This window comes from Mesoplodon densirostris, chromosome 18 (assembly GCF_025265405.1).
Source record: "Mesoplodon densirostris isolate mMesDen1 chromosome 18, mMesDen1 primary haplotype, whole genome shotgun sequence".
NCBI classification, from domain to species: Eukaryota; Metazoa; Chordata; class Mammalia; order Artiodactyla; family Ziphiidae; genus Mesoplodon; species Mesoplodon densirostris.
Window position 1 is genome coordinate 50771510 of NC_082678.1, and position 24795 is coordinate 50796304.

The window sequence follows — 24795 nt, forward strand, 5'->3', positions numbered from 1 at the left end:
GATTACTTTAATTTAACCAGTGAGAGTAAGGATGCCCCATGTAGCTAAGTAACTTGTCAAAAAAGCAAGCACAGCAAGGATCCAAAACCAAATCTACTGCCAAAATTAAAGGAAGCTAATCTTCTAGTGACTGCTGGAGCTTAAAACAATCCAGTGACGGGGGAAAAAAAAATCCAGGCCCTGCCCCAAACTAGCTGAAAGATCACTGAAGTCAATTCACTCCTGTTCCTATTTCACCAGTCAAATGTGGATAATCATAGGTACCCATTGAGGCCTGTATGAAAAGTAAGTATGGATGAGAAAATTTGAAGCCCCCTGTGCACAGTTTAGGAGTCCCTGGGTGTGGGCAGGGCTTTGGAGTTAGACTAACATTCATAAAGCACTCACAGACACCCCTCAGTATCCACAGGGAATTGGTTTAAGAATCGCCAGCGGATACAGAAACTCACCAAGTCCCTGATATAAAATAGCATAGGATTTGCAAGTAACCTATACACATCCTCTGGTATACTTTAAACTCTAGATTACTTATAATACCTAATACAGTGTAATACTATGTAGATTTGCCCATGAGTGGCCCAAAACTTTTGCTTTTTGTAACTTTCTGGAACTTTCCCCAAATATTTCCAATTCACTGTTGATTGAATTCGAGGATGTGGAACCCACAGATACAAAGGACCGACTATTTTTACTGGGAACATGCATTGTCTTCACCACAGCCCACTAAGATAGGTCCTTTTATTAAAAGCTATTTCACTTGACTGTTGTATTAAATAATGCATATAAAGTGCTTACCAGTGCCTGCCACATCAAAAGTACTCAATAAACGGTAGCTATTATCATTAGACCAAGAAAGACCTGCCTAGAGCACAGGCACTATTCCTTGGTGGGGTATCGATCAGAGACTCTAAACCTTATAAAACGTCCAGAGCCTGCACCTCCCTCCTCTAACCACTAGAGGGCAGCAGCAGGCAACTGTCCGCCACACAAAGCCTAGTGCAGTCCCTCTGTCTTCCACCAGAGGGCGATGCAGCAGGGCAGCTGGATCCTGGGGCCAGAGCAGTTGCAGTCCCTGACTGGTCCCCTTGACTTCACAATTGGGCCCTGAGCAACCCAGATGAGTCAGGCTGGAACCAAGGTAATAAATACAAGTCAGGATTTATTAAAAATCAGGGCTCCCCTGCTGTGCCCTCCTGGCACTAAGTAAATAAATAACCAGAGGGGACACAGCTGGGGAGAGGAGACATCAGATCTCAAGACAGATTCTTTTAACTACCCCGCAGTTTCCCAACTCCCCCTCCCCCCCTATGGCTCTTGGGACATAGCACCAGCAGGCACCTCAGTCCCTGGAAGAGTGTGGCCGGCACCAAGGCATGTCTGCCCTGATCCTAGGCAACAGGCCCCGGGATCGCTTGTTTCCAAGCCCTTGATGACCCTAAGACCTGCTCTTCCCAGAGGCCAGGGCTGAAGCACCAAAAGGAGGCACCTGAGGGTGGTAGGGAAGGAGGGAGGGGGAACAGGGTAACAGAACCTAGGCAGCGGAGGCAGCTGTAAGGGGGTCCGGCCCCCTCTCCAGGCTCAGCCTGCCTGATGGAGGTCATTCCCCACCCCCCTTTTTCCTATAGCTGGGTCTGCTCTCAGCTGAGGATCTTTCGGGGCAATTCAACAGAGGCACGGATGAAGACTGCATCATCCCGCACATAGTTTCGCTTGCGGATATCCTGGTGGGAGATGAACTTGGGGTAACCAAAGCCCAGAGAACTCTCATCCAGGGAGCCCCGCCAAGTGCCTGGTTTTTGGAAATTCTTCCAGTTTGGGTCAGGGTGAAAGGTCTCAGTGACATGCTGTGGCTTAGCCAGCCCAGGGTCGCTCTGATCCAGCAGGGAGAAGGTGACGCGGCGGGCAAAGGGCCACTCAAGGAGATTGTCAAAGGCACCTGGCAGCACGCGAATGTAGAGCGAGAGATGTGTACCCTCACCACTGCCATTGCCATTGAGGAATGCAGACACCTGCAGCTTGTAGCCATACTTATGCGTGTAGAAGGCGGGGCTGAAGCACTCGAGGTTGGGCTTGGCTTTGGCCTCCTGTAGCCTTCGCCCGTAACTGCCAATCTTCCAGATGAGCACGCCGTCGCTGCCCACGGAGAGCTCCTCCAGCTCTCTTCGCAGCTCCTGCAGCTCTTGCCGTTGCCGGCCCACCAGGGCACACATCATGGCCAGATGTGGCTTCACGCTCTCCTCCACGTGCCGTGCCATTGCCAGCTTAGGGCACTGTTGGCAAAGCCCCAGGCCATGGGGGAAGAGAGGAGAGTTAGTTGGGGCAAGTTCAGGGGAGAGGGGAGGAGCAGGTACAGGGCAGTGGGCACCCAGCTCTGAATGAGGAAGGTAGAGGGCTCTAGGAGGAGGCTGGAGCTGGCCAGCAGGGGGAGGGCTGAGGCTTCAGAGCAGCACAGCAGGGACCACTACGGGCCTACGTCTGAGGTTTCAAGGACCAAGAAGAGAGCTGACAGGAAGGAAGAGAGGCATCTCACCCTGTGCTTGCAGCCGGAGTCTTTGAATGGGCACAGCACCAGGGCAGTGCTACAGCTGTCCTTGAGGTGGCCCGGCAGATCCTCCCGAGCCATGGTGCCCACGCCACACTGGTTGGGGCACGGCACAGGCAGCCTCGGGCACTGGTACTGGTGGCTCTAGGGCCACAGAAGCAGAGAGAAGCAGTCAGTAGCCTGACTCCCTGCTACCTGCCCCGCGGCCCCCAGCTCAGGAAGGGCCTCACCTGGATGGTGTCAAAGACAAACTCCTTGGTGCAGTAAGTGCAAGGCTGGGTGCGCTTGGGGCACTCAGAGGTGGCATGCTGGGCCAGGAGCCGCCGCATCATGCGGGCACCGCACTTGTTCTCACAGTACACACTCTCTTGCGGGCACACGCCTTCGTGGCTCTGTGGAAACGCCAGAGGGGCCGAGTTAAGGGATCCCTGGGCCACCAGGTGCCCCACTCTCCCTCTACCCTCAGCCAGGCCCCACCCACCTCAAAGGCCTCCCCGCTGAAGTCACAGCCACAGAACTCGCACTTGAGTCGCCGCTTGGGGCAGTCGTGCTGCAGGTGCGCGGGCAGATCCCGGCGGCTCAGCTTGGCGGGGCAGCGGTTGGGGCAGGGGACTACATTGAAGCTGCAGGTATTCAGGTGGCCCTGGTGGGAGGGGCCGCAGTTAGTGCCTGCCCAGGCAGGGGCAGTCCCCCCACCCCAGGCCCCTTCAGAGCCTCACCTGTAGGTGACGAAGTGGCCCACTCCAGCGGCAGCCCTCCTCACTGTGGATGCAGCGGATAGGCAGGCCCAGTACCTGTACCTCCAGCTCTGGGTCTGGGTAGATCTGGGGGCGAGGAGGCGGGGAACTGGTCAGGGTCAGAGCCTGCTACGGTCCCCAGTTCCCACCTCCTCCACCCCAGACAGCTTAGCTTTCTACCTTAGAGCCAGCGACAGCCCCTCGGTGTAAATTCTCCTCTGTGCCCAGGGACAAAGAGTGCAGCAGGTGGTCTCTGCTCTAACACTAGATTCCAGGCTCCCCAACACGCTGGCCCAGGACGTTCCCTTCGGGGCGGCAGCCAATCAGCCTGCTCAGCCCCAGGCAGCCTCCACACCCTTTGCTTCCTTCCTCCTGGTACAGGGGCCCTGGCCTTCAGCCACAGGGCTGGCCAGCCACCCAAATGGGAGGGGACACTTCTGGTGGGCACAGAGCGGTTCTGTACACCCCCACAGGCTGGGCATTATGCCTGCCCTCCAGGGCAGACTCGGGCCTCATCTGCGAACTGGCCTGGTGGGAGGGAACAGGCCACGTTCGTAGGGGTGCATGATTCCGCAGCACCGGGTTGACACTGGCCCCGAGCCCACTGGCTGCAGCAGCTCCAGCCTCCACCGAGGGCAAGAGCCTGTACCTGGCACGGTGGACTCACCTTGGCATAGTCCAGAGGAAGTTGATCCTCAGGGCACTTGAAGACTCCTTCACTGTGAAGGGGGAGGGGACAGGGTCAAGGCGCCACACTATGGGAAGAGAGATCCCTGGGCCCCACCCCCTCAAGCAGGGTCGCCTCCTTCCCTCACCAGACCGGTTCCCAGGCTCCCAGGCAGCCCTACCGGAGAGGGCAAGTAGAGGCCTGAGGGTACCCACTTCTACAGGACCCCCAAAGATCCCAGCTCCTGTCCCGGGGAGGGTGGATTTGGGTCCAGTGGAGGCAGAGGCAGCTGCTTCAGACAGCATTTGGCCAACAGGTGGCAGCTGGCACCCCTCCCCCAGGATGGCAGCTGGACGGCGAAAGGAACAGGCTGCCCAGCCACCCAGTCCCCCAGGTCACTTTTCATTGGCTGGGCTGAAAGCTGTTGGGGGAAGGTGAACACGGATGGGCTGAGGTTAACAGCCAGGGCTGCCCAGCCCCTGTGAGGGTGCCCAGCCAAGAACCCAGGGCAAAGGTCAGCTTGGGGCCACCTTACCCCAACTCTCCCCTCCTCCTATGTGGGTGTGTCTTCTAAAGCAAAGAGGAGGAAAGGCTCGCTCCAAGGTATTGTGTTTACACTCCCACCAGTTCTCACAACCTGCCTGAGAAGGGGCTCAGTGCCTCATTTTGCAGATCAAAGAACTGAGGCTCACGGGTGAACTGGGTATGTCTGTCTGATTCCACAGCTCGGATAGTTTCTACTACGCTGTACACAGAAGAGAGGCTAGTCCAAGAAAAACTGTCCAGGCAAGCACAGCCAAGACTCTGGTCACTGCACGGCAGGCATCTGAAGCCTGCTGACCCTGTCCGCTGCCCTCCCTCTCCTCCACCAATCCCACACCAGGCTGTTAGCACTCAAGGAACCTGTGGCATGCCTCCCTCTGCCAACATGACCTTGCTGACCCTAGCCAGGACCAGCCACGCATGCCTGGCACGGCCTAGGCACGGCAAGGGCTCACCCAGCAGGACTGAAGACCCTCAGGCATGGCATTTCTGGCAAGTCTGAGTCAGGTAGGTGGGAGGCAGGCAAGGATGAAGGCGGAAGCAGAGGCTACACGGCAGCCCTGTCCATGACGGCACTTTGCAGGACGTGGGCAGTCCATGGCCCAGGTGCTCAAAGGATTTCTAGCACCCACCTCCTCCCCGTGACCCCACGACTACTACTGGGCATGCTGCCAACGCCAAGAATAATACATGCTCAGGCACTGAGGAGGTATGCCCGTGCCCACAGGGTAACCAGGCTTCCTGGACCCACCTGAGTACAGCGCTGGCAGAAGGGAAAGAGGGGTGGGCCGTGGGGGAGGGGGTCTGCTTGGCTGCTTCAGGAATGTGCTGACTTAGTGGTTTTGGAGTCAGGGAGGGGACTGAGGCAAGTCCCCAGGCTTCAGGCAGAAGATTAGCCTGGGCAGCTTGGGGCCCAGCCAGGACAAAGGTTCCCCCAGTGCTACGGACACCCTAGCTGCTAGGGTGGGAGGCGCAGGGCCTGTCCCACCATCCCTTCCCTCCCGGGCCTCAGCATCAGAGTTCAGGCGCCAGCCGAGGTGGGGAGGCAAGGGCAGAGACGGCTCCAGGCCGTGCAGTGGAGGCCCAGGCCCAGGGGAGAAGACAGGATGGGGGAAGGGGCTGTGGGAGAGGAAGAGGGGATTTCCGGGAGGGGGAGGGGAGAAGCAGCAGAGAGGGACGGAAGAGGGAAACAAGCCTGGCAGCCCCCTCCCCCGTTCCTTCCCCGAGGCAGTCAGGGTGGGTCAGCTGAGGAGGGGGGAGGCTCAGCTGGCCTCATCTGGAAGCCAGAGGGCCGGGGAAGAGCACGGGAGAAGACAATGGGGCTGTGTGTAGGTAGGGGAGTGTGTGTACACTGAAGGGAGGAGGGAGGCGGGTGAGGGAAAAGGAGGAGCGGGCAGCACAGCAGCTTGTGCAGGAGCATATGTGAGGGCAGGACCGGCCCAGCCTGCGGGGAACCGAAAACAAAGGGCCTGCTGAGATTTCCGCCGGGCAAGGGGCTGCGGAGGACGGAGGGACGGAATCCCGGGGGCGCTCTCCCAGCCTGCGCCCCACGAACCCTCAGCAAACAGCCTCCTGACACAGGGCACTGGCTGACCCAGCCTTCCCCGGCGCTCTTGGCCCACGACCTCCCCACGACACGGGGCTCCCTCTTCTTGCCTCCCCACACCCCGGAATGAGCAGGTCCCAGCGTGGACAGGAGACTCAGGACACCGCAGGGCGCCCAGAACTCAACGAGTGCCCAAGAGCCCACGGAAGACCTGGGTCGAGAGAGGGCAGGGGGCGTTCAGTCACAGCCAGGGTGCGACCCCCTCCCCCTCACGACTTCTAGACCACTCGCGGTACTCAGGACCCCCAGGGCAAGGAGGGACACCCAACGGGTTCCTGTTTCAGAGGAGATCGGGAGCGTCGCAGTCCTCCCTCTATCGTGCGACCACAGGCAGGCCGGGCTTACACCCCAGTTAAGCCTTTAGGTAACTGCGCGACCGTGGGCAAGTCACAGCCTTTCTTTGAATTTCAATCTCGTTTCCTTATCTGTGAAATGGGAGAACAATAGCTGCCGTTCTCGGAACATCCGAAGAATCAGAAAAGCTTAGATGGGTGAAAGCTCGGAGGCTTAAGGTGTTGCGCGGGGCACAGGGTTTTGTCCTCCTCTTCCCAGGATTCAAAGTTCAAGGGTGAGGCCGTTCTGGCTCTCAGGTGAGGGGGAAGGGCCGGCCACGGATCAGGAAGGGCGTCCTTTCCCACTCCACCCTGCGGGAAGGCACGGAATTCTTCCCACCTGGCGCGTGGCACGCGGGACCCTACGGATCAGTGCGTGGGGTCCTCCCTCGAGGCCTGACGTCACTGCCGCCCTGTGACGTCACGGTGGGCGCCTCTGAGGTCACGGGGCCGCGGCGCAGACAAAGGCCCGGCGTGCCTCCGGCCTGGGTCCTCCCCCAGCTGCGTCTCCCACCCCCACCGGCCGTCCCCCGCTCCCGCCGGGCCGCACCTGAGGAACTCCTGCAGGCAGGTGTCGCAGAAGCGGTGGCCGCAGGTAGAAACCTGCACGGGCTCGCGCATGGGCTTCCCGCACAGCGGACACAGCAGCCGCCGCTTGGGCTTCTCCAAGAACTTGTAGTCAAAGCCGGGCATGGCGGGCGGGCACGGGCAAGCGGGGCCGGGTTCGCGGCGGCCCCACAGCCCGCGCCTCGCTCCAGCCGCGCTCCCGGCTGCGGGCGGCGCCGACTGGCAGCCGCGGCCTGCGCCCAGCCCTTGAGCTCGCCCGCCGGAAGAGGGGGCGGGGCCGTGCACGCGCGGTCCTAGTGCCCGCCTCACCGGGCTCCCCACCCACCCGGCCGTCCGGCAGCTTCGGGGTCGGCACTCAGACAGACTCTCCCCCTCCAGGAAACAGGGTCTCCTCTTTATGCTCGGGAACAGAGATGGAGGCCCCGCTACTCCCCAGGGTCGGGGGTGGGGTGGGGGGGGAGCTCTGATGCTGGATGGGGCGGCGAGCCTCGGGGGACGGGCCGCGCCACAAAGATTCGCTTCTCCGGAGTCAACAGCTCGGCCTCGCGGGCCACGTGTCGCCCCGGGGCCCGGGGCTCCAGCTTGCAGGTGCTAGGCAGCTGAAGCTTGGCAACCAGATCCGGGGAGCCCAGCTGGGCGGGGAGGCCGGGCTGGGAACTGGGCCAGAGGAACCTCGGCCCGGGCCTCAGGCTGTGCCCACATTCCTCTCTCCACCGCGGCCCTGCAGCCCAGATGGAGCCCAGCCCAGCCCTGGGGTGGCCGCCACCCCCAGCCCTCAAGAGACCACACTCTAGGCAGGCAGCTGATTTTTTATTGGCGCTACTTCCCAGTCATCTGGGAAACTAGTCTGGTCCAGCCAGCTACCCTTTCTCCCAACGTGCTTTGGGGGAATGGCATGGGGTGAAGGGCAAGCTTCAGCAGGGCTGTCCTCTACAGCATACCGCAGCCCATGCACTCCCCCCGGGGAAGGGAGGCGCTCAGATTGTGTAAACCCGTGCCTCGGGATATAGGAGTGGGGGCGGGTGGTAGCGCTCCTGGGACCTCCCTGCCCCAGGCAATGCAGGGGCTAGGCCTCTGGAATGGCCAGAACAGGCAGGCCCCAGCTTGCCTTCCTCCAAAGCACTGAGCTGCGCTCCCAGCAGACACCAGCGACTTATTTTCTAACTGGGCTGGGGGAGGGGCAGCGTCTAGGTGGAGCCACAGCGACCTCCAGCCTTTTTCTGCAGAGGCTCTGGAGACCTCCCTGCTTCCGAAAGTTACATCTGGTCTCCAACTCTAGCCAGGCTGAACCCTGGGGACGTTGACTAAAGATAAGAAGGGGTGGGGAGGGGAAAGAGGGATGTTGGGGGAATAGGGTGGGTTGAGTTTTACATAGCCAGGGCCAAAGGCAGAGCAGGGGCTTTACTGGTTCTTATACCCCATTGATGATACAATCCAGGGGGCTGGTCAGGCCTGAGGCACCTGTACTTTTCAAGAACATTTACAGGAGAAGCGGTATCAGGGTCGTCCAGAGGTGTATCCAGGTGCCTCAAGGGGGGACTGGCTCGTCTGTGACCGCTGGAGAGCACAGAAGAGAAACCCCTGCAGCCTCCCAGAGGGCGACGCCTCCAGCAAGCCTCAGCTACTTCCACTCTCACTCCCACACTGGGCCCTGGACTCTGCCAGGCCAGAAATAGAGGTTCAAACTAACCTGGACTTGAGGGTTGGAGGAGAAAGAACGCATTTGGGCCCTGGGGAGGAGCGGAGGCAGCCCTTCAGGCACAAGAAGCACCTACCCTTGCCCACCCCAGGAGCTCACTTTTGCCCAGCAGCTTCTGCTTTCATTTATCTGGGGGCTGAAAATGCTTTTAATAATTTGGGCTGTGACCACCGGGGATGGGAATGTGGGCAGGGGCCAGCTGGGTTAACCCTTGTGTGGGTGAGGGTGAAGTCATAACTCACGGCGGATAGCCAGGAGAGTGTTTCCATGGCAACAGGACACAGAAGTTACTGTGTAGGGGTGTGTCTCATCCAGCTGCACTGGCCTAGGGAGTCCAGCATCCTCATCCCTCCTTCCCAGTCGACCTCGGGCCCCTTTGCCCCAAGAGTACACTTCACTTTCTGCCAAAGAGAATCCCAAGGAGAGAAATAGGAGACAGACATACCTTAGCAAGCAGCTAGCTTCCTAGATTGCCATACTGGCCCCAACATGGGGTTGCTGAGTTCAGTAGCCCTGAGCATAACCCCCCATTGCCCCTGGGTCTGCCCACACCCCTACCTGCCCCCATAGTGCCCACTAATCACCTGCCCCAATGGCCACAGTGAAGGCATCCCCACAGGCCACCATTGCTATCTTGATTCCCTGGAGGCCCTGGACTTGACAAGGTACCCGGCTGACCCGGCAAGCGATGGTACCCAACTGCCCATGCTGATTGCTGCCGAATGTATAGCAGTCACCACAGGCTGTAGGGCAGGAGAGAGGAAAGGAAGGAAAGGGTGCCTCAGCAGAGGGCCCAGGGAAGCCAGGGGAGCCCACCTTTGGCCTCCTGTGCCCAGGCCCTACTTACCAGTTACAGCAGCTGAATGAGCAGTGCCCAGGTCCACGCTCAGCAGGGGCTCCCGGTCCAGGGGTGCAGACCCTAGTGGTGTGAAGCTCAGGGCCTCCTCCACTTGCTGGTGTGGGGCAGGCTCCTCCCCTAGGGAGAGATGATCCAGGCCCAGCTTGTTGAACCTGAGGGCAGAGCCAAAAGCCAAGTCCAGCTGACACCGGTTATATAGACTGTCCTCCCCCCACCTATCTGGGCAGGAGCTGGTGCACCAGGGGACATGTCTTACACGGGGTTGAACCCACAGAACACTCAAGACCCCCTCAGTTCTAATCCCTGGTGGGAGGTAGGCAATGACAGATGGAGCACTGGCAGCTAAGGAGGGTGGGGGAGAGGGCAGGCTAGTCACTGTAGTGCACCTAGTTGACGTACCTGTTGCTCCCACAGGCCAGGGCTTGGCCGGGCACAGTGAGGATCATGGAGGAGTCAATGCCACATACAACCCGCTGGGCTTCCTGTCCTGAGGGCATGGGTACCTGCTGGGGGCAGCTGTGGGACTCCCTGGTGCCTAGTCCCAGCCGGCCTGCAAGGAGAAACCAGCACTGGGCTAGTTTGAGCTTTAGGGTTAGTGATACTAGGATAAGGAGGACCCACAGTGCAGCATGAGTGAAGGCTGTTCCTGACTGAAACGCCCATCCTTGGCCCCTCCGTGGGTCAAAGTTCTACTCCTCCTTTAAGGCCCTGCTCAGCTGCCACGTCTGTGTTCGCCAGGTAGAGTCCCTTGCCATTCCTTGTGTTCCCACACCTCTGGACCTTGGGTGAGCCCTGATGCTGTCTGTCCTCTATCATGTTGGAGATGTGTCATCCTTCCCCCATCTAGACTGAGTCCTCCAGGAGGACAGGGACCCCCTATCTAAGTCATCCCTAGTTTCAATGCCCAGCCTGATGCCTGACCCAGCGAGGGGCACAACGTATACTTCTGGATGAATGAAATCTCTCTCATTACATCATGGGCACCCGAAGGAATCGACATCATGTTCATCTTGTCTCAGCACCCAGCACAAGGTGGGCACGTATTGGGTGTGCAATAAAGGTTTGTCGAGTGAATAAATGAATCAGAGAGAAAAGGAGGAGGAGAAGACAGGCCATAGGGTAGAAGATGGCTATGAAGAGGAACAAATCATGGCTGGGGGGGTTCCAGAGGCTAGAACAGAGTGAAATCTTACCACCATCTCCGCGGCCCCAGGCAAATAGTTCCCGCTCAGTGGACAAGGCCAGCACATGAGACGCCCCACAGGCCACCTGCACCATCTCATAGCCCAGCAGGGCCTCCACAATGGTGGGCTAGAGAGAGCGGAAGCAAGGGCAGACTGGGCAAGGGGCCTGGACTAGCCACCTGGCCTCAGCATCCTCTGTAGGGATGAAGTTGGAGGCTGCAAATTCTCATGAGGTGGCTGTCTCTTTAACTCCCCCCCCCACATACTGCAACCACTGGGGAAGCCTGGTCTTTCTGTACTTCCCCAGATGCTGCCCAGAACAGGTGCAGCCTGGGAGGTACAGGGACCTGTGGCTGCTGGGGATTCCCCTGCCCCCAAGCTGGGTGTCAGCTCTCAAATGTGGGCTGCTTGCCATCTCCCCACTTCCTCCTCCCCAATGTACACTCAAAACCCACCTGGCTGATGTCATTGAGGCTGCCATGGCCTAGGCACCCATTGCTGCCACTGCCAAAGGTCATGATGATGCCTCGGTCTGGGGAGGGGAGCAGTGAGGAAAGGGAAAGGAAAGAGGTTAGGCTGTTTTTCCAGACAGACCAGTGCAACCTTGGATCGGAGGAGCAAGAAAAAGCTAGTTGGAGGCTAGGGCAGGAAGAATTGGATGGGGGGAGAAAAGGACTGGGGTCTTTCTTCCCAAGTGTGTGACTTTGGACAAGTGACAGCCTCTGAGCCTTAGTTTCTACATCTGTCAAATGGGGATGATATAACTGCCTTGCCAGGCCTGCTGTGAAGGTAAAGGAGATCAGGTAAGTAAAGCACTCCCTGGAAGATAAAAGCATTATTAAGTGAGCAGTTAGCAAATGATAGGCAAGGAAGGAAATTGCTCTGGGGGGGTCTTCTTATAGCTGAGTCCCCACAGGCTAGTCCCCTGACCGGCTCACCAGTCAGGCAGGCCGTGAAGAGGTCCCCACAGGCCACATGCTTGATAGTCACACCCGACTGGCCCTCCAGGAAACGGGAGACGAACTGGGGCTGCTGCTGCTCCACCGCCCCAGGGAGGAGGGGGCCCCCTCCAGCGCCTAGGGGCGGGGCCTGCGAGGGGACAGGGGAGGGCGTGGGCGGGGCCTGAGTGCTCAGCTCCTGAGCCACGCCCCCCTCCATTCAGGCCCCCACCCCGCCTGCTCACCTCCCAAAGTATGAGGCGCCCGGAGCGCGTGACGCCAGCCTTCTGCGTGCGCCCCGCTGCCACCTGGACCACCTCTGTGTTGAGCATTGGCAGCCGCAGCGGCACACTGAGCCCGCCACCCCACGTGTACACCGATGACAGCGGCGGCGGAATGGCCGGCCGGGCAGGTCCCCGGGGGACACCTGCGGGGACAACTCATCAGGCCTATTAAATTGGTGGGATGGACTTCCCTGGTGGTCCAGTGGATAAGACTCCACGCTCCCAATGCAGGGGGACCAGGTTCGATCCCTGGTCAGGGAACTAGATCCCACATGCATGCCGCAACTAAAAATCCCCACGTGCTGCAACAAAGATCCCCACATGCCGCAACTAAGACCCCGCACAGCCTTAATTAATTAATTAAAAAAAATCATAAATTGGTGGGAATGCCATGGTGTCCCTCGGAACCCCTGCGGTCGCCCCGACTTACCTCTGCAACGGCCACTGGTGGTCCTGCCCCCTGTGCTGCCGGGGGCCATGGGTGGCCCGGTGGCCAGGGGTTTCTCTGCCCTGCAGGACAGACGGGGGCTTCAGGACAAGGACCCTCCTTGGCATCCCCACACCCAGAAATGGTGGACTTGCCGAGAATGCCCCTCTCTGCCCCAGGCCTACTGTGCTCCCATGGGGTGCCCCACTGCTGCCCAGGGCCCCCTCCCTGCACTGGCCTCCGCATGCGGACGCTGCCCAGGTCGGTGTGGAGGTTGAGGAGCGCCCGGATGCAGAGTGGCTGCGCCATGATGTGGCTGAGCGGTGGCCGCTGTGCAGGCTCCAGGCTGAGAAGACTCAGAACCAGCTGGCGCAGCTCAGGGCTGTACCGGTCAGAGATGGGCGCAAAGGTGCCGCTCATGATCTTCAGCACCAGCGCTGGCAGGTTCTGTGAAGGCACCACGTGTGGGGTTGGCCAGAACCTCAGGCCAGGCTCTTAACCTGCAACACCCCCAGCTCCAGGCCCAGCCCCTAGCCTGGTGGGGTGGCCACAGCCCTGCACTCAGAAGCCATCGGTATGGTGAGGGGACTCCCAGGATGATAGGGGAGCCAAACCCTGCTTTCAAGAACCTCTGATAGGGGAGCTGCAGCCATGTCAGCTGGATGCATGTTGGGAAAACTCACGTCTTGCCCTTAGGAGGGTCCCTAATCTGATGGGAGAGCCCTACCCTCAGGAGCCCTCAGTTTAATGGGGGGACCCAAGCCCTACCTTAAGGAACCCATAGTCTTAGGGAAGCCACAGCCCTGGCCTGGGGTAATCCACCAGTCTGATGAGAGGGACATAAGTGAGCCACAAGAGAAGAAACACAGAAGTGGTTGGAGCCAAGGACTTCAGGAGATAGAGGTAGGGATCCCAGTTGTCCCCCTGGGGGGACTTACTCACCGCAGCCTCAAAGGCCCTCTTGAGGCTGGCCAGCTCATACAGAACACAGCCCAGGGCCCAGATGTCACTCTTCTGGTTGTAGGGCTTGCCCTCACACAGTTCAGGGGAAATGTAGCATGGAGTACCCACCACCTGCAGGAGGGAAGCTGATATTACAGCCCCGGGGTGGGAGGACCAAGGCTCTGCCCAAAAGCCCACTTAGAGACAGCTTCTCCCCAAAGTAGGCAAAAGTGCTTCCTCCTGCAGGACCATCCAGCCAGGGACTAAGGGGCCAAGGTCTTGGGGGGGTGGGGCTGGGGACAGGGGTGCAAAGTAGACCTTGGCCCTCAAAACCTCCAGCACCCTTGAGGTCCCCTCCATGCCCAGGCACCGTATAGGCCTTGCTCTTGCTGCTAAGGATCTTGGAGATGCCGAAGTCACCAATCTTGACGACCATGCGGTGTTTGTCTAGAAGGATGTTTTGGGTCTTGAGGTCCCGGTGCAGGATGAGGTGGGTGTGCACGTGATGCAGCGCCAGCAGGATCTGCACAAAGAAGTGCAGGATGGTCTCCTCCTCCAGCAGGGAATTACAGCGCTTCTGGATGAACTCAGCCAGGGTGCCACCTGCAGTCGCAAGGAACTAGTCAAGATCCAGGTTTCTCCATGCTTGAGATGTTCCTTTTACGAAACTAAAGACCCAGACAGGGCAAGGGCTTGCCAGTGTCACACAACTGGGGTCAGAACCCTATACCTCTGACCCTCAGCCAAGCCCATTCCAAGGAGGGAAGCTGGCTGATCTGTGCCTGCCTGTCCCAGAGGCGAGAGGCCCTTGGAGCTAGGCCAGTGCAAGGAGGCTGGCCCACCTGGTGCATATTCCATGGCGATCATGAGCGCCTTGTCCTCCAGGAAGTTCTCGTAGTACTCAATGACATTGGGGTGGTTGAGCAGCTTGAGGACCTGGCACTCATTCTGGGCTGCCTGCCTCTCCTCCTTGGTCATCTGTTCCACTGGGATCTGCTTGATGATCACCAGCTTCTGGTCAGCCTTGCGAAGGCACAGATGAACAATCCTGAGGACGTGGAACACAGGAGTGGGTACCCGCTGGGCTTCCAGCCACGTATCAGGCAGGGCAGACCTGCTGACTGGGTGTTCCTTAGGACAAGGGAACTGGCCCCTAGACTAAGAAGTCATCTAAGTTAGTGCACAGAACACTGAGTTTAGGAACAGGGAGAACCGACCACAAGCTGTCTGAGACCTTAGGCAAGTCTTGTAACTTATCTGGGACTCAGTTTCAGCACAGGCACAATGACTGTGCCTAATAAAGTTAGTCTTGGTCTCTGTAAGTCCACATAGACTCTGGAGTTAACTGCCTGGTTCGAATCCTGGCTCCTCCTCTTACTAGTTATCTGGTCTTAAATTATGTGACATCAGGATCTGGGAAATAGGATCGATCTCACAAGGTTGTTGAGAGGACCAAATGATAAAATGCATGTACTGCACTTAGCACAGCGCCTGGCACATCAAAAATACTCAGTGAGTAGGAGCCATTCATTTTATTATTTTCTGCCAATTCTGTAGTCAGTGTTCATAAAAGCAGGGTTTTGTTCTTTCTCCTTCACCACTATAGCCCCAGTGCATAGCCTAGTGCATACCCCAGCACTTAGTAGGAGCTTAATAAGTATCTGTTGAATGATGGACTATCTAAGTATCAACTGTATATCTCCAGTTCAGACCTCTCCTCTGAGCCTGACTTCACATATTCAACTACCTGCTTTGCATCTCTACCTGAATGGCTGGCAAGCATCCTGAATTTTAACAAATACAAAACTCTTGATCCCTGCCCTTGAAACCTTTCCTTCCTCAGTTTCTTCCATCTCAGTCAATGACACCACCATCCCCCAGTTATTAAAGTCCCCCAGTTAGTAAAGTCAGACACCTGAAAATCATGCCAGAATCTTTCCTCTGTCTCACACTAACATCAGTAAATCTTGTTTCTACTACCTACAAAATACTGGGAACCCACCCATTTCTCTGTGTCTTCTGCTATAACCGTTGGCCAAATTATCATTTCTTGCCTAAAATACTGCACTAGACTTCAAATGGTCCCTTTCACTCTTGTCACCCTCAAATCTAAATTCTACACAGCAGCCAGAGTGACATTTTAAAAATGCAAATCATATCAAGACCATTCCTCTGTTTAAACCTCTTTTCCTTTACACTGCAAATAAATTCAACTCCTTTACCTCAGCCTACAAGGCCGTAATTTGGTTCCCACCCTCTGTGATAATCACATTTTATTCCATTCTTTACCTTGCCCACTACATTCCAACTACATTAGTCTTTTTCTCAGTTCTTTGAATACTCTGAATTCTTTCCCACGTGAGGACCTTAGCATAAGCTGTTTCCTCCGCCTGAGAAGCTCTGCCTTTTTCAGACTACATACTGGTCCTCATTCCTCAAGTCTTGGTTTGAAACTTCACCTCTCAGAGAAATTTTCCCTGATCATCCCAAATGAATACTCCCTGGTGTTGTACTCTATTCTCGCCGTTTGTTAATCACTGCTTTAACAATGTCCTGTTTATTGTATAATTTTCCGATAGTCTGTAAGCTCCGAGAGTGAAAGGAGCACGCCTGTTTGGTCTTAACTGTATACCCAGTATCGAATGCCTGACGTGTATAGTTGCTCCTCAACATTTGCTGAATGAATGAGTCAGGATCAAAGAACAAACTCTGCGGGGGGCCGCAAAGGCTGGCCGGGGGCGTGACCTCCTTGGAGGCGGAGTTTCCCAACCAGGACTAGGACAGGAAGCCTGCGCAGGGCTTCCCGGATTAGGCGCTCACGCATCGGGGCGGGGCTAAACGGGTATAGATTTTGCTGTCGGAGTTGGGGCTTATTTTCCCTCTCCCCGAGCAATTGCCTCCCCCAGAGCCCTGGCTCACCCGAAGGCACCTCTGCCCACCACTCGGATCCGCTCGTACTTCTCCATCTCCTTTCTGAATCACATTTCCGGAACCCCCCAACTCAGACACAGCGCGTGCGCGGGCCCGCCCTCTCTAGAACCACGCCCCCTACACTGCAAGATAGTTGAGGGGCGGAGCTAGTGGAGCTAGGTGTTGGTTCAGCCTCTCGTTTGTCTCCGCTAATTTGCACCGTCCCTGCAGCCCGGATCCTCAGTCGCCCTCCCAGTGTGCAAGGAATGGGGCGATATGCCATTTCTTGGCATGCCCCGCAAAAGCCAGCACCTTACCAGCTGCTTCCTACACACGTGGCCGCATCCGGCCCTCGCAAAGCTTCCTTAGACCGCAGGGGTTCCCCGCGCAGGCCGAGTGAGGGTGGGAAGAAAGGGCCGATCTCTCCCTGCCCCACTCTTTGCCCACTAGTGCGCTGTTTCCGAAGGAGAGGGCAGATTCTCACCGGCACGCAAACGATAAACACTACCAAAACGACCGGTCTCGGTCTGTGGGGCAGGGTGCCGGATTACTTTCGCGTTTGCCTAGGGAGGGACCGGGGAAACCCCGACCTGTGCAAGTTGATTCACCTCGGGAGGACGTGACGCGGTCTCCGGGCTGTCCCGGCTAGTGAGCGCTGCGCTCGTCAACACCCTCAGCTCCCCAACGCACACATACAACGCTGCCGCTGCCGCAGATAATCTGCCTTCAGTTCTCAACTAGAGAAAACCTCCTTGGGGGAAGATGGGAGGGAGTGGACTACTACCTGAAAGCTTCGGGGAGAGGGGGAAAGACTCTTGTTCGGCTGATATGGGTTCAAGGCTTCTGCCCAGAGGTAGGGGGTCGTCGGTTAGTACAATTGTCTAAGATCTTGACCAGAAGTGAGTTTAATTCCAGGTCGCTCCCTGGCGCCTCCTGCTCTTCACGAGCTCCATAAAAGCTCAGTTTAGGGAGCAGGAAGGATGGTGATTAGCTAAGGGATAGCATCCCTATTTGAGTGGGCGAGGAACGTGGGGAAAGGGGTGTTTATCTTCAGCTCCCACCCTGCCCCTTGAAAGGGTGCCCAAACCTACCCACGTGGAATGACCACTGGAAGGGCCCCTCATGAGGGACCCTCAGTCTGGCTCAGGCCGCTGTGGCTGTCGGACAAAGCTGCCCTGTGAGCAAAGGGGAGAGCAGAGGAGAAGGCCGCTCAGCCGGCACACTCCGTGCTCTCACCTAGAGACCGATCGGGCCTTGGTTGACCAAGAAGCCCCAGAGGGGTTAATGTGTAACCTTGGAGCCGTCAGGGGAGGCAGAACAAACACCCAAACCGCTTTGCGCCTCGGGTTTCTGGCTTTTCCTCCCTCTCGCAGCACCTCCACCACCTCCCCCCCGCCCCCGCCCCAACTACTCCTTTCTCCTTTACCCCCGCCCCCGCCTCTCCGCCGCCCTTCAGTTTGCCTGGTTCCTTCGCGGGCGGGAGGGGATCCCGCGCCACGGTGAGAACAGGCTGACACCTAGTGGTCGCGAGCTGCAACTGCTCCACGCCACTGGCCTGAAGAGTGAGGGTCACCCCAGCGGCCTGGGCAAATCGGCCGTTTTCCCCGCCCCAGCCTCCAGGGAGCAGGGAGAAGAGAGTTGGGACTGTCTGAGGGAGGACTGTGACTGCCGCGCGGCCCCAGGAACCCAAGAGCCGGACGGGAGGATGGGTGATGAGTTAGTCGACAGTTTCTAGGTACCGACTCGGTGCGGGACGAGGTAGAGGCAGGTAAACGTGTTCGTCTTGGGCTCGAAGAAGCTAGTGATCCAGGGGTACAAGGTCCGGGCGGAGATCAGAGTCCGAAGCGGGGCAACGGCTGGTCCCCAGAACCAGGGATTAAGGACGTGGGTTGTGACGGGCCTCGCTTAGTTCTGCCCACAGAGGAGTTGAGGGAGGGGAGAGAGAGTTATCTCAGTACCCGCCCAGGAAGGGGAGCCGGGACCCCTGGGGAAAGTGGTTATGCGGGTTAACGAGGCCAAGCGAGCGAAGTGGGACTCCGTCGGCAGTCGGGAGCTGCCAGCGAGGGGTGGCTCGATGGCGGCGCCCCCAGGACAGCCCATTTTGCCCGAAGTCCGCGGGATCCTCGAGGCGCCAGAGGGGGCCCCGGGAAATGGGGCTCGCGCCCTCCGCGCTGCAGTGGCGCCCGAGGGGCGGGGACAGGCGGGCGGGGCGGGAAGGGGGCGGGGGCAGAGGCCGTTGGGGAGGGAACTGGAGGAGCGAAGGGGCCTAGAGGTCTCCGCCGAAACCGTGTGTGTGAGGCCGGCGGCCGGCAGCAGAGGCGTCCGGGGTGGACCGGCCCGAGAGGGAGCCCCTTTCCCGAACGGCCGGAGGAGGCCACCTAGAGGGCGGACAGACAGAGGCAGGGAGGGCCAGCATGCCCCCAATGCTGTTCCCCGCCCTGCCGCTGCTCCTGGGCGCCACGCTGACCTTCCGGGCGCTCCGGCACGCGCTCTGTCGCCTGCCCCTGCCTGCGCACGTGCGCGCCGACCCCCTGCGCACCTGGCGCTGGCACAACCTTCTCGTCTCCTTCGCCCATTCCATTGTATCAGGGATCTGGGCGCTGCTGTGGTGAGTGGAGGACTGGGGGAGTGAAGGTGGCCCGGGGACCCCGCGTTACTCTTTCCATCACTCACCGGCGGGCTAAGGCCCAGGCAGTCTCACCCGATTCCCGGTTTAAAATGCTGTCCAAAGAGGAGCGGCAGCAGCGCCTGGGGAGCGGGGGGGCTTCTCACCTGGGAAACAGGAGACACCTGGGTTTCAGCCGAGCCCCTCCTGGCTCCCCCGTCAGCCAATAGCGCCAGCCCAGACCCTCGGGGGACTGGCAAGGGTAATGGAGGGGGGAGTTGTGGGTCCTTGGGGATCCTGAGATGAGAGCCTGCCTTCTCCCTTCCCTTCCAGTATATGGCAGACCCCTGAGATGCTGGTGGACGTTGAGAGCGCATGGTCGCTTTCTGGCTATCTGCTTGTTTGCTTTTCCGCAGGTAGGTCTTGCCCAAGAAACATTAAAAAGGGGGGACAGGGATAAGCTTCTTGTTCAGTACCATTTATGACCTCTTCCCCCAACCCTCCGCTAGGGTACTTCATCCACGACACTCTGGATATTGTGGTTAGCCAACAGGCACGAGCTTCTTGGGAATACCTCGTCCACCACGTCATGGTGAGAAGCAGGGGATGTGGTGTAGGCCTGGTGCTAGCAACCTAGTCTCAGCTGTCTTTCTGAACCTGGGAGGTAAAGACCATCTTTTCTTAACTCCATCCCCACCCTGTGTCCCCCATCTTCTCATGCTAGAATGCTGACAGCTGGGTCTCTAGGCCCTTGCTTCACTATTTGAGGCCAGCTATCATGGCCTCACTTTCTTAAGACTGGAAACTCCACCCAGAGAATCTGTGGGCAGGGATCAAAATTTAATCTTGTTGAATCCACTGTAAACTATATTTCAGAAAGCAAATAAGGGAAGATTTCCTACCCCTCAATCTGGTGGCCTTGTTATTCCCACCAACTTCCAGGAAAGCCTTGACATATGGGTTCCCTAACCCATTCTCTCCCTTGCCTTGTAGGCTATGGGTGCCTTCTTTTCAGGCATCTTTTGGAGCAGATTTGTTGGTGGGGGCGTCCTAACACTGCTGGTGGAGGTCAGCAACATCTTTCTCACAATACGGATGATGATGAAGATCAATAATGCTCAGGACCTCCTCCTCTATCGAGTCAACAAATACATCAACTTGTTCATGTACTTTCTTTTCCGCCTGGCCCCTCAGGCCTACCTCACCCATTTCTTCTTGGGTTACGCCGGCCAGAGGAACCTGGGAACCTTTCTGCTGGGCATCCTGCTTATGCTGGATGTCATGATTCTCATCTACTTTTCCCGCCTCCTCCGCTCTGACTTCTGCCCCCAAGGTGTCCCCAGCCGGCAACACAAAGACAAGTTCTTGATTGAGTGAAAAGCGCAGTTAGGTACTTGTGGCAAGGACAGCAAACACAGCCAAGAACACCCTCACACGGACTGAGAAGAGATTTAGCCCCTTGCCTGAGGTGTCCTCTGGGGCCAGCCACTCCACCTTTCAAGCCTGCATCCACTATTGAAAACACTAATGAAAGCACTCTTCTGAAGTCCTTGTCCTTCCTTGGGCAAGGGGTGAGGGAAGCAGACAGACCGGTTGGACATGGTAGATGGGTATGGGGACAGGGTGCTACCGGAAAGCCAGCCAACCCACACTGCCCTGAAATGGATGCTAATGAAAACTCTGGATATTGGTTTCATACAAAGCCTCTTCCAGAGATAAAGGAAGGGGTTCTTGCAAAGCTTCTTGCTTGGTCTCTTACCTCACGATGGAGGACAAGTTGTAGTTGTCCTAAGACAATCAACTCTAGTCTGGGTCACAAATATCTGTTACAGGTATGGCGAGGTGATAGGGCTGAGTGTTCCAACAGGTTAAGTAGACCAAGAGTCTTGCCCAAGCCCTGTTACTTAGGTGTGTATATACCATAGTATGGCCTCCCACCCAGAAATCAACATAAAGAAAAGAAACATACATATAGTGAAAACTTTTATATTTTAGAATTAGCCAGCTGGACTCAGTTTAGATGATCCCAATCTGAAAAACAAAAGGGAGCTCTGTTACTGGGAGTTGAAATGTGAATATTAAGCGGGAAATGTCAAAGTTAAAAAGCAAACTGAGGGCACATGGTGAGGGGTAGGGCCTACTAAAGACAGGGCACAGTCAGTCAGTTGGAACTAATCACCGAAGTCAGGGTTTGGTCACTAACAGACACATCATTTGCACCCAGGAAGCGGGGGTGTTAAGGAGTTTGTAGCAAAGGAAGCTTACTTTGTTGGCAACATCCAAAGCGTCATAGTCAGGAGCCAGTCGAACATATGCTTTCTTCTCTCCATCAGGCCTAGGGTGGAGGAGGAAGCCTTAGTCCCTACCGCCCTCACTGCCCCCATCCATGCCCCTCCTTCCTCCCCAGTCTTCTGGCGTATCAGTGGTTCCTTTGTTCGTGTCATTTTCCCCCCCAAATAGTGATTTTTCCATCATTTGCGCAGAGGGGGTCAGGGAAGCCACTAAGCCACAAATGAAGCCAATTCCATTTTATGGGAAACACCACAGGCATTCTGACATTAACTGTATCTTACTCTAGGGTCTGCTTCTGTCTAGAGGTAGGGATCAAGAAAATGAGCACCAGCCCCTTAAGTCCTAGAGGCAGGACAGCTGATGTTTCCTCAGAAGTCCATACTCCATACAAGGGGCTGCAATTACAGCAGGGGCTGCTCACTGGGAAGTCTACTTCTGATCCCAAAAGTAGCATCAAGAAATTTCATGCCATTCAGGTTTCCTGGCTTCTGACAAGAGGCCCAGAGGCCCTGGGTTCCTCCCCATCCCACAGGACTCCACTCACCTGATCAGGGTGTTGACCTTAGCCACATCAATGTCATAGAGCTTCTTCACAGCCTGTTTAATTTGGTGCTTGTTGGCCTTGACATCCACAATGAACACCAATGTGTTGTTGTCTTCTATTTTCTTCATGGCTGACTCGGTGGTGAGGGGGAACTTGATGATGGCATAATGGTCAAGCCTGGGAGAGAGGCAAAATGGGGTAAACTGGCCTGGGCCCAGTAAAGTAAAGAACGGGCCCTCTTGGAGCCCAGGTGCGTCAGACGATGAGGCAGCAATCATCTGTGTCAGACTTTGGTCGCTGAACAGTGTCATCACGTGCACCCTGAAACTTAGGGACCTGGAGCCTCAGCTTGGGGACGTCTCAAGGGCTTTCATCCTTTAAATGATTAAACAATCATTTTTGAGTTCCAACCTTCTTCATTCTTTTACCTGACCTCAACATTTCTGAAGAGCAAATTTCTAGAAGAAATTTGAGACTTAAGAGGTTAGACAACTTAACCCAAGAGCACAAAGTTAAGACTATGGAATCTAGAAACTCAGGCTAGGGTTCCGAAGAATGTTGGTGCTTCACTATGAGGCTGAATTGACTGTTTTGCCCCCTTTGGTTGCTGAAAACTGGCTTACAAGCCATCAATTCTTTTTTTTGTGTGTGTGGTACACGGGCCTTTCACCGCCGCGGCCTCTCCCGTTGCGGAGCGCAGGCTCCGGACACGCAGGCTCAGCGGCCATGGCTCACGGGCCTAGCTGCTCCGCGGCATGTGGGATCCTCCCGGACCGGGGCACGAACCCGTGTCCCTGCATCGGCAGGCGGACTCTCAACCACTGCGCCACCAGGGAAACCCAAGCCATCAATTCTTGAAAGCAAATTTTTATTTACAGCTCAGGTTAAAGTTACAGTGGCCATCTAACACAGCTTTCCCCCTGAAATTTAGAGAAGCAAGGCTCTATTTGCCTGGGTACACCATCCTCTTTTGAAGGTAGAGATCAGATCTCAATCTCTCATCACACTAAATTCTAGGTCCAAATGGCAGTAAAAATTCTGTCAAGTCCATTTCTCCGTGGACACAATCCACTCTCCTGCCTTTTTCTTAGGAAGCAGTGGGAGGACCCATTGGTGGTAACCACTACCAAGGCTCTACCCTAAACTGTGCTCGCTAAGGTCGGTCATTACGACTAGTGACACCAAAACACTCAAGTACCTTAACCTTTCCCACTCACTCCCCCAACCATTTCTTGAGTGTAAACATTTGGGAAAGTGAATGAAAAGAAGCTGCCATACACTGCTGCAGGTCTTCACTGTCCAATATAGATAAATGAATCTCATCAATCTAGAATCATCCCACATCCTCACCTTCAAGGACTATTCCCCACAGCAAAGATTTTAAAAAGTGCAACGAGGAGCAACCTAAACCTGGAACCCCGAACAAAGAACATCTAAGTCCCACTTTATACTCACAAGAAAGTAGACTACATATGAAATGATGATTAACCTAACAATTCGCTAATCTTGACAGTGACTCTGGGTTGTTTTAAACAATTCCTGCTAATATGCTAAACACGCCTCCTTTCGTTCTTAAATAGGGCATTATTCTCTTCATACTTCCTTTAGAGAAGCACACTAGGTACCAACATGGTTTTGAGAAGCCATGCTCTAGGTTTGGTAAATTTCCAAATTACCAATGGAGGATACCCAAACATCTTTTCATGGGTACGGGGCAGTACTGACTTGTTTCTCCTAGGGGCGCTCTTCCGAGGATATTTGGGCTGCCTCCTGAGCCGCAGTGTTTTGGGCCGTCGGAAGGTGGGTGACGTCCGGATCTTCTTTTTTTTGTGGCTGTGTACGCCTTTCAACACTGCTTTCTTGGCCTTCAAAGCCTTTGCTTTGGCTTCGGCTTTGGGAGGGGCAGGGACTGAGAGAAGGAAAGAAAACGAGGGTGCGGGATTCAGAAATCAATCACTTCTGGCCTCAAGACCCACAGTGGGCGCCCCAGGCCACACGTGCATCAGTGGTTCCTTTGAAGACATCACAGGTCTCAGGAGTTATAAATTTTTCCATCATATGCACGATTCTAGGGGGAACTTGCGATACGATGAGAAAGAAACTAGCAACAGCCGAACGCTTGACACTTGCTAAAAATGTGAACTAGTAGTTTTATGTATACCATCGCCCAGCCATTGGCGGAGAGTATATAGCCCCATTTAACATGGGGATAAAAGGGAAGTTGAGGGTACCGATTCCTTACAGGCCTAGAGACATGGAGCTCCCCAGAGCCGACTGTCTGGCTGTCCCCCGCAGGTGGTACCGGCCGGGCTTGCCTCCCCAACACCCTTCACTGAAACCCAGACCATGAGGCTGGGCCCACGCGCTCCTCAGCGTTGCCAAAACTCGAGGAGCGGTCCCACAGCAGACACCGCAAGGCCTGGCTCAGCCACCATCCTCCCAGTCCATTCACTCTGCGGGGACCCCAGGCCAGCCAGCTGTGTATCCCCAGCCCCAGCACACACCTTCCTTCTTCGCCTTCGGCGCCATCTTCGTGAAAAGGGTTTCCGAGACTTGTTCCCACGGGCTTATAGAGTCAAGTCTCACAGAAGACTCGCGATACTTATTAGTTAAAGCTGATTGGATACTCTGCAGCGCGGCGCCCGCCGGGAATGGTAGTTAGATTTTATTTCCTCGCGAGAGGGATTAAACTAGCACCACCCCTCCGTTTGTTAGACCCTAAAGCTTCATGGGGGTTGTAGTTTTTTGGAGACGCGTGTTTATTTTATGTGGCGGGTGGATGGTGTAGCCTGCACCTGCACGGGACTGAGCACTTCACATCTTGAGCAACTTTAGGGAGGAGGATTACAGGATTGCAGTTCCACTGCAAACTGGAATTAATATACTGTAGTTAGATTGACTCAGGTAGAGTGAAGCAAAATTCTAGAACGTTAGAGCAGAATTTGCCCAGTCCAACTCCCTCAGACATCTGTGGAAATTGAGGTCGAGAGAGGGGACACGGATTACTTATAACACGGTGATTAGGTGGCAGAAAAAGTCGAGTCAGGCGGAGGGGAAGAGCAAAGTGTCAGAAGAAGTAGGAGGTGGCCACATTGCCCCTATGACAGATTTCATGCG

General features: G+C 56.3%; 4 protein-coding genes and 4 non-coding genes across 16 annotated transcripts; 1 reads left to right on the forward strand and 7 right to left on the reverse strand.

The window, feature by feature from the left end:
- Nucleotides 1-727: 727 nt before the first annotated feature.
- Nucleotides 728-7198, reverse strand: TRAF4 (TNF receptor associated factor 4). Its single transcript, XM_060082694.1, has 7 exons — nucleotides 6978-7198; nucleotides 3947-3998; nucleotides 3262-3366; nucleotides 3024-3185; nucleotides 2773-2934; nucleotides 2531-2686; nucleotides 728-2270 (listed from the first exon to the last, which is right to left on the reverse strand). Exons 1-7 carry the CDS (start codon nucleotides 7118-7120, stop codon nucleotides 1638-1640), a joined length of 1413 nt encoding a protein of 470 aa, XP_059938677.1. The 5' UTR covers nucleotides 7121-7198; the 3' UTR covers nucleotides 728-1637.
- A 602-nt stretch (nucleotides 7199-7800) lies between these two features.
- On the reverse strand, nucleotides 7801-19003 carry NEK8 (NIMA related kinase 8). Of its 9 annotated transcripts, none has more exons than XM_060082686.1 (18): nucleotides 18911-19003; nucleotides 17981-18148; nucleotides 17329-17412; nucleotides 14170-14375; nucleotides 13698-13930; nucleotides 13328-13459; nucleotides 12624-12832; nucleotides 12389-12468; nucleotides 11920-12101; nucleotides 11675-11825; nucleotides 11192-11268; nucleotides 10746-10863; nucleotides 9952-10102; nucleotides 9541-9704; nucleotides 9278-9436; nucleotides 8936-9094; nucleotides 8685-8724; nucleotides 7801-8551 (listed from the first exon to the last, which is right to left on the reverse strand). In XM_060082686.1, exons 4-18 carry the CDS (start codon nucleotides 14303-14305, stop codon nucleotides 8362-8364), a joined length of 2181 nt encoding a protein of 726 aa, XP_059938669.1. In that variant the 5' UTR covers nucleotides 14306-14375; nucleotides 17329-17412; nucleotides 17981-18148; nucleotides 18911-19003; the 3' UTR covers nucleotides 7801-8361. The 9 variants fall into 9 exon arrangements, with proteins under 9 accessions (XP_059938669.1, XP_059938670.1, XP_059938671.1 ...); XM_060082687.1 differs by having other exon boundaries at nucleotides 17977-18148; XM_060082688.1 differs by lacking the exon at nucleotides 18911-19003 and having other exon boundaries at nucleotides 17981-18695.
- TLCD1 (TLC domain containing 1) lies at nucleotides 18474-22040 on the forward strand. Its single transcript, XM_060082695.1, has 4 exons — nucleotides 18474-18845; nucleotides 19176-19258; nucleotides 19352-19434; nucleotides 19836-22040. Exons 1-4 carry the CDS (start codon nucleotides 18652-18654, stop codon nucleotides 20217-20219), a joined length of 744 nt encoding a protein of 247 aa, XP_059938678.1. The 5' UTR covers nucleotides 18474-18651; the 3' UTR covers nucleotides 20220-22040.
- RPL23A (ribosomal protein L23a) lies at nucleotides 20813-24282 on the reverse strand. The gene is made up of 5 exons (XM_060082696.1): nucleotides 24183-24282; nucleotides 23404-23587; nucleotides 21679-21855; nucleotides 21108-21177; nucleotides 20813-20873 (listed from the first exon to the last, which is right to left on the reverse strand). The coding sequence occupies exons 1-5, from the start codon at nucleotides 24205-24207 to the stop codon at nucleotides 20859-20861; spliced, it is 471 nt and encodes a 156-aa protein (XP_059938679.1). The 5' UTR covers nucleotides 24208-24282; the 3' UTR covers nucleotides 20813-20858.
- On the reverse strand, nucleotides 20993-21063 carry LOC132479445 (small nucleolar RNA Z17). Its single transcript, XR_009530559.1, has one exon. It is a non-coding gene; the product is annotated as a small nucleolar RNA Z17 (small nucleolar RNA).
- Nucleotides 21257-21323, reverse strand: LOC132479436 (small nucleolar RNA SNORD42). Its single transcript, XR_009530551.1, has one exon. It is a non-coding gene; the product is annotated as a small nucleolar RNA SNORD42 (small nucleolar RNA).
- Nucleotides 21928-21999, reverse strand: LOC132479444 (small nucleolar RNA Z17). The gene has a single exon (XR_009530558.1). It is a non-coding gene; the product is annotated as a small nucleolar RNA Z17 (small nucleolar RNA).
- LOC132479435 (small nucleolar RNA SNORD42) lies at nucleotides 23676-23742 on the reverse strand. The gene has a single exon (XR_009530550.1). It is a non-coding gene; the product is annotated as a small nucleolar RNA SNORD42 (small nucleolar RNA).
- Nucleotides 24283-24795: the final 513 nt, after the last annotated feature.